The sequence below is a fragment of the Nicotiana tabacum genome, chromosome 10 (assembly GCF_000715075.1).
Source record: "Nicotiana tabacum cultivar K326 chromosome 10, ASM71507v2, whole genome shotgun sequence".
Taxonomy (NCBI): Eukaryota; Viridiplantae; Streptophyta; class Magnoliopsida; order Solanales; family Solanaceae; genus Nicotiana; species Nicotiana tabacum.
Window position 1 is genome coordinate 42,128,565 of NC_134089.1, and position 12,648 is coordinate 42,141,212.

Below are 12,648 nucleotides of genomic sequence, written 5' to 3' on the forward strand. Positions count from 1 at the left end.
AGAATTTATCAATAACTAAGGAACCAAAAGTGCTATTATTCCTTAATCTCCAATAAAGGAATCACGTCTTAGATCACGCGCCAATAATGAATTCATCCGACCAGCCCAACGGGTACGGGTCGGTTAAAGCGGGTATTGTCGGAAAAGATGGCGCGCTGAAATACAACTTTTCTCCTTCAGCGGCTCTCCGATTTTAACGGATTTTTACATATACCCATTACCCATTTCTCTGTACAAAAACCAAGCCTATTATTACACTGTAAACACACGTATGATTATCTATCACAAAGAATTAGTTTGTTGAGTTCGTTATATCTTCTTCAGGTAAAGTAATTGAAATAAAACCCACCAAGACTCGATTTTTTCGTTTTTTTTCCCCAGAAAAAGGTGAGGTTTTGGAAGGAAATAGAAAAATAATAATAAGGACCCATTATTGTGAGTCCCCAAAATAGCCTGCAGCACCATTATTTTTGTATTATTTGTTCTTTCTTGTTTACCTAAAAGGGTGGTGTTTGCAGGTGAGATTTCTTTGTAAAGTTGTGATCTTTATTGCGTGTGATATTTTGGTTAGAATTTTTTTATGTTTATATTGGTGGAGAATCTTGAATTCGAGTCTTTTTGTGTGTGTGACAATCCTCTTTATTGTGCGTAATATTTTCGTTAGAATATTTATGTTTATATTGGTGGAGAATCTTGAATTTGAGGGAATATGCAACATAACATTTTTACAACAATGCGTAGTTTGAAGATGATGGAAGGGTGTAAGGGAACACAAGTTTATGCCCTTAATCAGTCTATTGATGGTGGGGGTGGGGGTGTAGGTGAGAAGTTTTTACAAAACCTGTTGTCAAAAAATTCTATTAGGTCTAGATCCAATAGTAATTTTCAAGCTGTTCAATCAAAAGATGAGGTTAATTCGGTTGTTTTAGCTGAAGCCTTTGCCAGTTATGGCCTACCAAAAACGGATCAACTTGAGCCCCAGATTGAGTTTTGTCTCAAACCTATGAACTTTGTGGAGACATTAGCTGATGTGTATCGTAGGATGGAGGGTTGTGCTCAGTTTGATAAGTCAAGGATGTATCTTGAGCAATGTGCCATATTTAGGGGCTTACCGGATCCTAAATTGTTTAGGAGGTGCCTTATGTCAGCTAGGCTACACGCCGTTGATGTGCATTCCAAGGTTGTTCTTTCTGCCTGGTTGAGGTTTGAACGAAGGGAGGACGAGTTGATTGGTGTATCGGCCATGGATTGTTGTGGCCGAAGCATGGAATGCCCGGGCAGTGCTTTGTTGGCGGGGTTATAATCCTGAATCAGCTACTGATCCTTGTATGTGTGACAGGGGTATGAGAAAAGATGAGGATACTGAAATTTACATGGATGAAGAATGCTCCACTTCATTGAGTCGTGGCGATGAGGAGGACGAGGATTTTGACATGTCATTTTGCATTGGAGATGATGAGATCAGGTGTAGGAGATTTAACATAGCATCACTTTCTAGGCCATTTGAAGCTATGCTGTATGGTAGCTTCATTGACTCGCGAAGGGAGAAAATAAATTTTTCAAAAAATGAGATTTCCGCAAAGGGGATGAAAGCTGCTGAGATGTTTAGCAGAACAAAAAGCATGGACTCTTTCGACCCAGACATTGTCCTAGAGCTCCTGTCATTAGCCAACAAGTTCTGTTGCGATGGGATGAAGTCTGTTTGTGATGCGTATTTAGCATCTTTGGTATTTGACATGGATACTGCTATGTTGCTTTTTGAATATGGGCTGGAGGGGAATGCATATCTTCTAGTGGCAGCATGTTTACAGGTATTTTTAAGGGAACTTCCAAATTCAATGCACAATCCAAACGTGTCAAGGCTCTTCTGCAGTTCAGAAGGTAAAGACAGATTAGCTTACATAGGACATGCTTCCTTTTTGCTGTACTATTTTCTGAGCCAATCAGCTATGGAGGATGACTTGAAATCGAATACAACGGTTATGCTGTTGGAAAGGATGGGAGAATGTGCAAGTGAAAGCTGGCAGAAGCAACTAGCGTTCCACCAATTAGGTTGTGTGATGCTTGAAAGAAAAGAGTACAAGGATGCACAGAAATGGTTCGAGGCAGCTGTTGAAGCGGGTCATGTTTATTCCTTAGTAGGAATTGCCAGATCCAAGTACAAGCGCGGGCATATGTACAAGGCATATAAGTTGATGAACTCCCTCGTATCTGATTATACACCTTCTGGGTGGATGTATCAGGAGCGATCAATGTATTGTCAAGGAAAAGAAAAGACAATGGATTTGAGTACAGCTACTGAACTGGATCCAACTCTTTCCTATCCATACAAGTACAGAGCTGTTTCAATGGCAGAGGAGAATAGACTTGGTCGAGCTATTTCTGAGATTAACAGGATACTTGGCTTTAAGATATCTCCAGACTGCCTAGAGCTTCGTGCTTGGTTTTTAATTGTGCTGGAGGACTATGAAGGAGCTTTAAGGGATGCACGGGCACTCTTGACTTTAAATCCCCGTTACATGATGTTCCATGGGAAGTTGCAAGGTGCACACTTGGTAGAGATTCTAAGTCATAATGTTCAGCCGTGCAGTCAGGCTGACTGCTGGATGCAACTATATGACCGATGGTCTTCTGTAGATGATATTGGCTCCTTAGCTGTTGTCCATCATATGTTAGCCAACGACCCAGGGAAGAGTCTCTTACGCTTCCGGCAATCTCTCCTACTTCTACGGTATGCATTTATTATTTACATACATTTTAGTTTCTCTGTTGTTGACAATCATGTTTGGTCCAATTCATCTTTATGTGCTGTTCTATTTGCTTTCAGCCACTCTGAAGAAATTTAAGCTCTAGGGGCTTAAAGCCATTGATAAACTGCATAATATCAATACTATCTAGTTTTCCTCAGTGAGATACTTTTGTCCAGGAAAATGGAAATCTATGAGTGATTGTATAAGTTAGATGCTTAACTCCCTGTCTCATGCTCGAGAAGCTGAATGTGAATACCTGGGAGATGTATCGAGTAGTTTCTCTTTACGCTCCCTGGGACTGATTTGCACTTGTTTACAGATTAAACAGCCACAAGGCAGCAATGCGTAGTTTGAGAGAAGCACGAAACCAAGCAACCTCTGAGCATGAAAGGCTAGTCTATGAAGGATGGATATTATATGACACAGGTTATCGTGAAGAAGCAATTGCTAAAGCTGAAGAATCAATCTCAATCCAGAGATCATTTGAAGCCTTTTTCCTTAAAGCATATGTATTATCAGAAACAAGTCCTGATTCTGAATCTTCATTGTATGTTATACAACTGCTTGAGGAAGCTCTTAGGTGCCCCTCAGATGGTCTTCGGAAAGGCCAGGTGAGTGTTCCTTTCAGTAAGATACTAATGCATGAATTTGAGGAACAAGAGATTTACTGGAAAACTACAATGCACACTGCAGGCTCTCAGTAATCTAGCAAGTGTCTATGTAGATGTTGATAAGCTAGATAATGCAATTGATTGCTACACAAATGCCCTGAATATTAAGCATACTCGAGCCCATCAGGGTCTGGCACGTGTTTACCATCTAAAAGATCAGAGGAAATTAGCATATGATGAGATGACAAAGTTGATTGAGAAGGCAAAATATAATGCATCTGCTTATGAGAAGCGTTCGGAATACTGTGATCGTGAAATGGCTAAAAGTGACCTTGGTATGGCAACAAAGTTAGATCCCCTCCGAACATACCCATACAGATACAGAGCAGCTGGTAAGTTACACTTGGCTTATTCTCACGCCATACTAGTTGAGTACAGAGTGATTGATTGTGTTTCCTCGTGTTCTGGTGAGGTTTAACCAAACTCCACGAATCCTCTCCTTCAACATGCTTATAATGTCTAAAAGATCATCAAATGGTAAACCAACATGCTTTGGCATCATGTATGCTCATGATTACCATGGACATTATGTGATTGTTCTTTTGAATTCACTTGAACTTTTCCTGTCCAACCAAGTCTCAGGGCCCACAGGGTGAACGCAAGTGGTGGTAACAGAAGTAAAATTAGTCTAGTAATTTAACGAATCATGATATTTCTACTTGTATTTCACGGTTCTAATTCTAGACCAATTTGGAAGAAGAGTCTTGCTTGGAAAGAATGCTTTCCAATTGAAGGACAGGTAACTGCATCCAAGCATTCGTAAAACTGTACAGCAGTTTGTAAATTATTGCCATTTGAATGTATTGTGTAAAACTGCATAACAGCAGTCAGGATTAAAGTGACTCTGCTCTTTAACTGATATATTATAGTATATTTGTGCAAAGAAAATGAGTTGAAGCTCCTTTCAGTTGTGGTCAAAAGCTGGGTTAAATTGTACTTACATACAGTCCTACACTTACAATTGCCCAAGAATTGAGTAGTTACTCTCCCAAGGACACAACAACTACGACAACTATGCCTTGGGATCGGCAATATGAATCCTCACTTCTTTCTTTAACCTCAATTCGTATCATCATCATGCTACTCTCCTTAGGACACAGCATCAAATTCATCCGTCAGTTTCTTATCGGAGGAGCTATTAGAGAGGTTCACAGTCCCCAGGCTCTTTTGCTTGAATATCTAACTACTGTCTTAAAATGTCACTTTTTCCTTATTTTTGTTTTTTGGGGCATCAGTATATAGGAATTGATGTCCCAACTATCATATCTATTTTGTTTATGGAACAAGACCTTTATGCATCTCTGAGTTTTTTGGTATTCAATGGCCTTAAAAAAAATGCCATCTGATCAAAGTTTTTTAAGAATGGAAAAACAATTTTTTTTTCACATTTCCTTGGTTAACTTGTCTGAGAACACGATAGTTGAACTCAGTCCCTCTCTCTCTTTTTTTTTTTGATGACCGAGAAATCTGTCTAGGGCCGATCCATTGGACCAACCGCAGCCTTCGAAACTCGGTGGATAATGGGCCCGCCCCTCTACCCTTCTCCACTTAAATACCAGACTTTGCTTTGCATGGTGTGGGGGCTTGAACCTGTGACCCAAGACACAAATCCACCACCCTTTGCCACTTGAGCTCGGCCCTGGGGGCCAGTCCCTCTCTTTTTTCATCTCGGCATTATTCTGCCCTTAGGTTGTAAAATGTTTTCGAACACCTAGACTCTAGGCCATTCAGCTTATTGAACTGACCTAGAAGTGGTAGAGTAGTTTGTTGAACATGGATTAGTACATAACATGAAACATTTCGCTCTGACAAAGGCCCGGCCCTATGCATTGTGTCTGCCTTCCCCTCACTCACTTTGTATCTCGTTTATTGCAGACCTTATGTCCTAATGTGTTGTAATAATATACTTTGCTACAAGTTTCTAACTGAGAAAGTAATTCTGGAATATCTTGTCTTCAGTTCTGATGGATGACCATAAGGAAACCGAGGCTATAGCGGAGCTAACAAAGGCAATTTCTTTCAAGCCAGACTTACAAGTACTCCATCTTCGAGCAGCATTTCATGACTCAATGGGTGACCTCACATCTGCTATTCGAGACTGTGAGGCAGCTCTGTGTCTCGAATCCAGGCATGCAGATACACTTGAGCTCTATCAGAAAGTACAGCAACGAGCTAAAGAACAACTACCAACGTGAAGAAGAAAGAATCCATATTGAGCTTCTTCTTCATGATTGTTATTTGGGAATTGGGAGCCAGTGCCTAAATTTTTTGTGGTACACACAGGTTCAATGCATACTATGTGCTCAGAGTTCTAAATTTTTTGTCATATAGATATTCAAACTGGATTTGCAATGACCATTATGCATGCTCAATTGCAACAAAAGAACAAGAAATTAAAGATCAAAATCTCGAACGGAGAGAGCTACTGAAGAGAATGAGTGAATCAACTGTACATAAATTTTTTGGTCAACCATAGCGAAGTATTTGTGAATTTGATAGAGTAGGATACTTCAGATACTTTTTATTGTCTTTGTCCCACCGCAAAGACAGTTCTACAATGTATCTTCGAAACTGAAAGGAATTTTTTCATCAAAATTGCAGCTTGCAATGAATGTCTAAACTTTGTTGAGACAATTCTTTGTGTGCTAAGAGACTGTTACATACTTCAAACTTCTGATTTTACTTGTACCAATGTGATAGTTTTCCATGGCAGTAAGTTAGGAAAAGGATTCGGGTGAATATTCAGACTATAAATGTCTTATATCTCTTTTTCTCATTTCATCACTTTCCATCTTTTCTTCTTTGTTCTCTCTTGTTTATTTTTTTCTTTTTTCCAAGAGTGGATGTTCACCTTCTATGTAGTGTCATTATAAATTTGATGTGTTCGACCTTTAAAATCTAGCTGTTAGACCTATTAAACTTCTAGAATTATCAGTTCGCACTTTAATATTTATTGAAAATTTAGTAACTATTACGTAGAAATATATATTCTATATGAAAAATGCTAGGTCCGCTTGAATCCGTAGCAAACATGTTATATCCATCACCGTATGTAGCTTCTTTTAATGCAACTAAATATTGGTAATCATTCGTACTACAAAGATATTCTGGCCATAACATAAAAGCACAGTTCGAAGCCATGCGGCATAAAAATGTTTCTCGTCTTGAGTAACCTGTGACGTGACCAAATAAAAGTTGCACTTTTTTCGCTGAACTCCACGAGAAACCCATAGCTCCAACTATTGACAATTATGACAACTTCTAAACTTTTTAACCATACTCACACAAATGTTCAACTTTTGTCATGTCATAACTTTTATCTTCATTGTTATAGATGTAGTATCTTGACATCTTAAAAACATACATGGAAAAACAACTAGAAGAGAAAGAAAAATGCTCAGGAAAATTAGATTTGAGTGCTCCTCTCTTGTCAACTAGGCGTTCTAGTGAAAAGCCATTGTCTAGCACAAATATCCCACCTCAACTTTCATTGGAAATTTTTAACAGAGTGCCATTTTCTTGGGAGCAAAGTCCTGGAAAACCAAAGGAAATGGTAACAAACATTGAAATTGTACCACCTCCAAAATTACCACCATGCATGTGGCATACAAGAAAAGAAGCTGTAACAAGTACTAACGTCTACGATGATGATATTGACAACGATGATCATGACGACGAAAATGATGTTAGAAATGACAACCATGATGTTTTCTCAGATGCTCTTGATGTTTTTTCATTAGGGGAGTCGATAGACGACAAGATTGAAACAGAACATAGAAAATCAAATACTTCAACAAATATCGAGGATTCGTACGATTGGAGTACTAATAATAGGCCATCGGTACCAAATTTCATTATTCAGAGATTTCTTCAAGATGCAAAGGAACTAGCTATTTCATCTGCTTTGGAAAATAATAGGAAGAATTTATTAGATGATGAAGAAATTGGTAGTAACAAATTGCCCAAGGCAGCATCATGTGGGCTTGACATGTTTTTTCCATGGAGGATTAAGCCTAAGCCCTGTTGTGTGAAGAATTCAGTAGTGGCAGTTTCTCCAAGAATGAGACGTCAATGGAGCAACAGAGACAAGCATGTATCAGATGCGGATCCAAAATTTTAATCGTACATGTATCATAGGAGAATTCAAGATTTAGAGTTAACATGCTTAAATGGTTGTGATCTATTATATATTTATATTTTTAACTTTTTTGGATAGCTATAAGTGACTTGAGCTAAAAGTAGTGGATTCAGTTGAACTCGCCCGAGATTTGCCTATAACGTGTACGAGCTCCATCGATGAAGCATTCCTTCTTTTGTAAGTACTACCGTACCACTACGTCTTTTATGACAATGTATTCCCAAATATAAATATGTAGTACTAGGGAAATCTAACTATTTATGTATATTATAGTTCAAAGCATTGAAAATGAGCATTGGTGTGCATGAAGGTAATTAGAAAGCTGCAAGTCTTGGAGATGGATATGGTTAGTTATGCTGTGTATATTTATACGCCTAAAGAAATATAAATTCTGTGTAAAAGAGGAGAAAAGAAGAAAAAATATGCTGCTTAAAATCTATCTAAGCAAGCTTAGATTATATTATTGTCAAAACGTAAAATTTTAGGATGAATTTTAGTTGCCAATGATCTACATAATCTTAACTCCTAAAGGAGGCCAGTTGCACTAACTGTAATAAAGATTTCAACTTTAATATCTACATTATATACAAGTTACTAAATCCTAACTTAATTAAGGTACTCATTCTTACCCCATTAACACAAGTGAATTGCTTTCAAATTTATAGTGAAGACCTCAGATGCCCATTAGTTGCATCATTATCAAAATTTCAAAGTAAAATGAAGTTAACAACGGCTCAGTCAAACCAATTAACATGATCAACAAGAAACAAATAAGCAATTCTATCAGTAAGCTGTTATTCGATTTTTAATTTGCATTAGATATCTTATATTTTCACCATCTGTATTAACTTCTAGCTGCTAGATTCAAAAATTAATGTGTTTAGCCAAATGGTTGTTTGTCTAGTTGCATTTATTTTCTTCTTCAACGAAAAGTTAAATTTGTCAGGGGACATAATGGTAAAAACTTAAAAGGATGGCGTTAAGATCAAAATGTGCTAGAATTTAATGCCGTTAATTTTTATCTACACATAGGGGTTATTTATGATATTCCTTAATCTAGAAGGAAGTCTGAATGTTACTAAAGCGGAGGTCTATATAATAAGGGTAGTCATTCTTTATAATATACTCCCTCCATTCACTTTTATGGCATGTGTACTAAAAATATATTTTCATTTTTACTTGTCACTTTACGCATATCAAGAGAAAACAAATTTTTTCCCTATTGTACCTACAATATTTATTACTCATTTCAAATCATTTTATCAAATTCAATAAAATATACATCAATTAATATGTGTATCATGGTAAATTACGCACTTCATTTATTATTCCTTAAAGAGTGTGAAAAGTCAAAACGTGTCAAATAAAAGTGAACTTAAGGAGTAATAAGGTAGTCATTCGTGCTATTCTGGTTGGATGAATGAGATATTTTCACTCTTAATATGAAGTTTTGATTTCGTGATCTGAAAATTAAAAAAAAAAAATCATTTTCGAAGGAAGTTGAATTAATCCGATTAATGAGTTTGATTAGTTAAGCTAGTCATTGTTTACTTCGTCAAAGTATTCTCGCTTCATTGCAAAAGCTGCAAGACAGAGTGATGAAAAAGTCAAAAAGTTCATCTGATCAAACGTCTGCAGAGATTATTAGTTATAATGAAAATATTCTAACCCAAATTTTTCTCAGTTTACCTGTAAAATCCTTGATAACCTTCAAATTAATTAATTGGTATCCAAACAATGATTTTCTTTTGTCTCCGACCCTTACTTTGCCCATGGTCTTACAACAACTACTATTCAAAACAACCCCACTTTTCTTTTCCCTTGTGGATTCTTCATCTATAATTCTGTTACTAATTAAATCAATTATGTTTCTTTATCCAGCTGGAAAATTGTTCTGCCTTCCCTTTTATTTCTTGGGCACAGCTTCAAGATTTCACAATCGTGCAATGGTCTTTTACTCTGGCTTTTCAGTAGTGGAATCAATTTTGTTTGTAACCCCACAAGAATTTCAAGATCTTCCATCTACTAAGGTGGATGGTGAATTCACATGGATTAGTTCTTTCACTCTTACGTTTGATCCTTCTCAATCGCCTTATTATAAATTTGTTTATTTTAAGATGTTTATGAAATAGTTATCTGACTCAACAAGAAATGTTAGTACTATTTTTGGACCTTCATGTATTCATTAGAGAGAGATTTAAAAACCTAACACTTTCTTTGATGTGTTAATGTGTTGCTGGAATCTTTTCTAAAGGTTCCATTCATTGGTTTTGCCATGAACAGTATTGATAGGTAACAAGTACCTTGGGCATAAGTACTTTACTTTGTGTTTTGATAATTTAACAAACTTACCATCCAGAACTAGATAAGGAACTTGTTACACATTTACAAGATCTTGAGATCACAAAGTTCCAGGTTGGGATCTAGCCCTTGGGAAAGCAAGGCAAATGCTATTACTGAATCAAAGGACCTGCAGGAGCTGACCATAGAAGAGCTGGTTGGAAATCTGAAGACCTAGGAGATGAAGAGGAAGATAGACAGTGAAAGAAGAGAACCAAAGAAAGAAAAGAACCTGGTACTCAAAGCTGATAGCAATGACTTAAGTGAGGAAGAGTAGAAGGAACAACTTAGGGAACAGGTCCCTACCAGTTCCCGAGGAGACTGTATGAAGTCAACTCTTCAGCAAGAAAGTTGCTGCCTGCACACGCTATTGTACAGGAACAGTGTAACAGTCAACTTTCTGTGGAAGACTTTTTACCTACCTTGCTTACATCATTGTAAGTGATGTCACACACGTATAAATACAATCAAGGAAGGTAAAATGACTTACTTCATGAGAGAACCAGATAAAGGACCTGAAGCATGCCTGGCACAATCATTCAAGTTAATCGACTTAAGATAATCTGGGCAGTGTGCCTTTAGACTTACAAGAACCAGATTAGGGACCTGATCCCTTGGTGTTTCCCTGACAGAAGTATAAGTCAACTGTACAGCTGGAAAGCAACTGTAGAAAGTGACTGCCTGCAACTGTACACGCAACAGTGCAACAGTTACTTCCCATTGAGAAAAGGCATGTACTAACCAAGATTTGACATCACTAAGGTGATGTTTTTTGTAGTATAAACCTGGTGCAAGTCACAAGACATTTTTCAATACTTGCAAAATCAGAAAAGGAAATATTCTCTTAGTTGCTAGCAACAACCTCTCTCAAGAACAAAGCTGCTGCAACCTCAAGGACCGGATCCAAGATTGAAGATATCTTAAGTCTTTAGGTTTGTTGAGTCTTTGTTAATTGTTCTTCATTGTAACTCATATCTTGCTTTCTTAGAAGCTGTTTTTAAGAAACCCAAAATCACAAACCCTCCAAGTTTGTATCTTGGCTAGAGTTGGTCGAGTTGTAAAGTCTTTGTAATTAGAAAGTTACAAAGTAGCTTGTAATAGTGTTATTACAAGTTAGAGTGATTAAAGTTTTTGTCACTAGAGAGTGCCAAAGTGGCTTGTGGTGAGAGTATCACAAGTTAGTCAAAGTTTTTGTAACTAGAGAGTCACAAAGTGGCTTGTAGTGAGAATACCACAAGTTAGTTGAGTTGAATCCTTTGTAATAGAGTTATTACAAAGTGGCTTGTAATAAGGGTTTACAAGTTAGTGAAGTTGAAAGCCTACAAGTGTAGGTCGTGGTTTTGTCCCCTTGAGTTGTGATTTTTCCACGTAAAAATCCTCTGTGTTCTTTATTTACTGCCGAGCTACTGTGGGAACAAATAGAGAACCCGATTCCCTATACTGCCTGGTTTTACAGTCTGTTGCTTATAGTGGAAACTTATAGAGAATCTGGTTCTCTATACAGTGGGAACTTATCGTGTGTCTCATTTACATACTTGTTCAGTAGTTAGCACTGTACCAAACTGATATAGGACCAAATTGCTATACAGTCTAGTTCATCAGTATTTTAAGTGAAAACTCACAGAGAACCCTGTTCTCTATACAGTTTGGTGGACGCTAAGTTTCTAACAATTGGTATCAGAGCGGGTTCTTTCTAAAAGGTTAATACCTAGAAAGAATCTACATGGATGCTCTACCAGACTTTGAGGAAGGTCGATCAACCTACAAGCCACCAAGATTTAAGAAAATAATTAGTAGAAATGGAGGCATTCCCAAGAAGGGTAGCTCTAGCAGAAACACTAAAGGATACGATTGTAGTCACAAGTGCAGAAAATTAGGACATTTTATCAAAGATTGTCCTCTCTACAATCAGGTCCATTAAAAACTCAATGCTGACAAGGTGGGTAAGAGGAACCTGGTCCCCGACAGAAAGTTCAAGAGAAGTGATGTCGCTAACAATATTGTAAAGCAAGCTCTGGCTACCTAGGGAGATTCCTCTAGTGAATTTGAGGGTGATAATGAAAAGGAAGACACCTCCATGATGGCCGCTGAAAGCAAAGCTGCAAAATACGATTCCATATTTGCATTGATCTGATGAGGATGAAGAAGATGATGATGATGAGGTAAACTTCTTTGATGTTCAAAGAAATCTAAAGTATTATTCTTCGAAAAAACATGTCTTTGGCTAGTGTTTTAATTGATACGTATCATAGTCTTATAAATGATAACGATGCCTTAACTGTGGAACTGGGAGAAGCAGAACAATCTTGAGAAGATCTTGAAGTTCGGGTTGTAGACTTAGAAGAAACCATTGAGAGTCTGAAGAAAGAGAAAGAGGTTTTAACTAAGAAGGTTGTTAACATTAAGCATGAGCGAGATGACCAATTTAGTTGTGGGTATAGACCCAAAGAAAACAATTGAGGAACTAAAAATGGAAAGTAGGCCTGGGAACACTCAAAAAGGAAAGAAAGTTTCAAGTGAGGCATACATTAAGCTTGAAAGTGAGTTAAATTTAGTGAAATCTAGTCTGTGTGTTGAGCTTGAGAAAAACAAATAACTTCAAGAAGAACTAGGTAGAGTGAAGAGTGATCTTGAAAGATTACTCAAGTGGACCTGGTCCTCTAATGCTATCACTGCCTTGTACACAAATAATGGGGGAAACAGGTAGGGAATCGGGTTCCAAAGGGAAAAGACTCCCTACAACGCTCAT

At 37.4% G+C, this 12,648-nt stretch overlaps 2 protein-coding genes across 2 annotated transcripts; both read left to right on the forward strand.

Moving 5' to 3' along the window:
* Nucleotides 1–567: 567 nt before the first annotated feature.
* LOC107816463 (ethylene-overproduction protein 1) lies at nucleotides 568–6,055 on the forward strand. The gene is given in 5 exon segments (XM_016642186.2): nucleotides 568–1,294; nucleotides 1,296–2,731; nucleotides 3,070–3,361; nucleotides 3,444–3,753; nucleotides 5,381–6,055. Coding segments are annotated over 5 exon segments (2,859 nt in total). The 5' UTR covers nucleotides 568–709; the 3' UTR covers nucleotides 5,617–6,055.
* A 669-nt stretch (nucleotides 6,056–6,724) lies between these two features.
* LOC107816464 (uncharacterized) lies at nucleotides 6,725–7,848 on the forward strand. Its single transcript, XM_016642187.2, has one exon. The coding sequence runs from the start codon at nucleotides 6,786–6,788 to the stop codon at nucleotides 7,539–7,541; it is 756 nt and encodes a 251-aa protein (XP_016497673.1). The 5' UTR covers nucleotides 6,725–6,785; the 3' UTR covers nucleotides 7,542–7,848.
* Nucleotides 7,849–12,648: the final 4,800 nt, after the last annotated feature.

Coding starts and splice junctions, on each gene's coding strand:
- LOC107816464 (XM_016642187.2), top strand. CDS start 6,786: ATGGAAAAACAACTAGAAGAGAAAGAAAAATGCTCAGGAAAATTAGAT.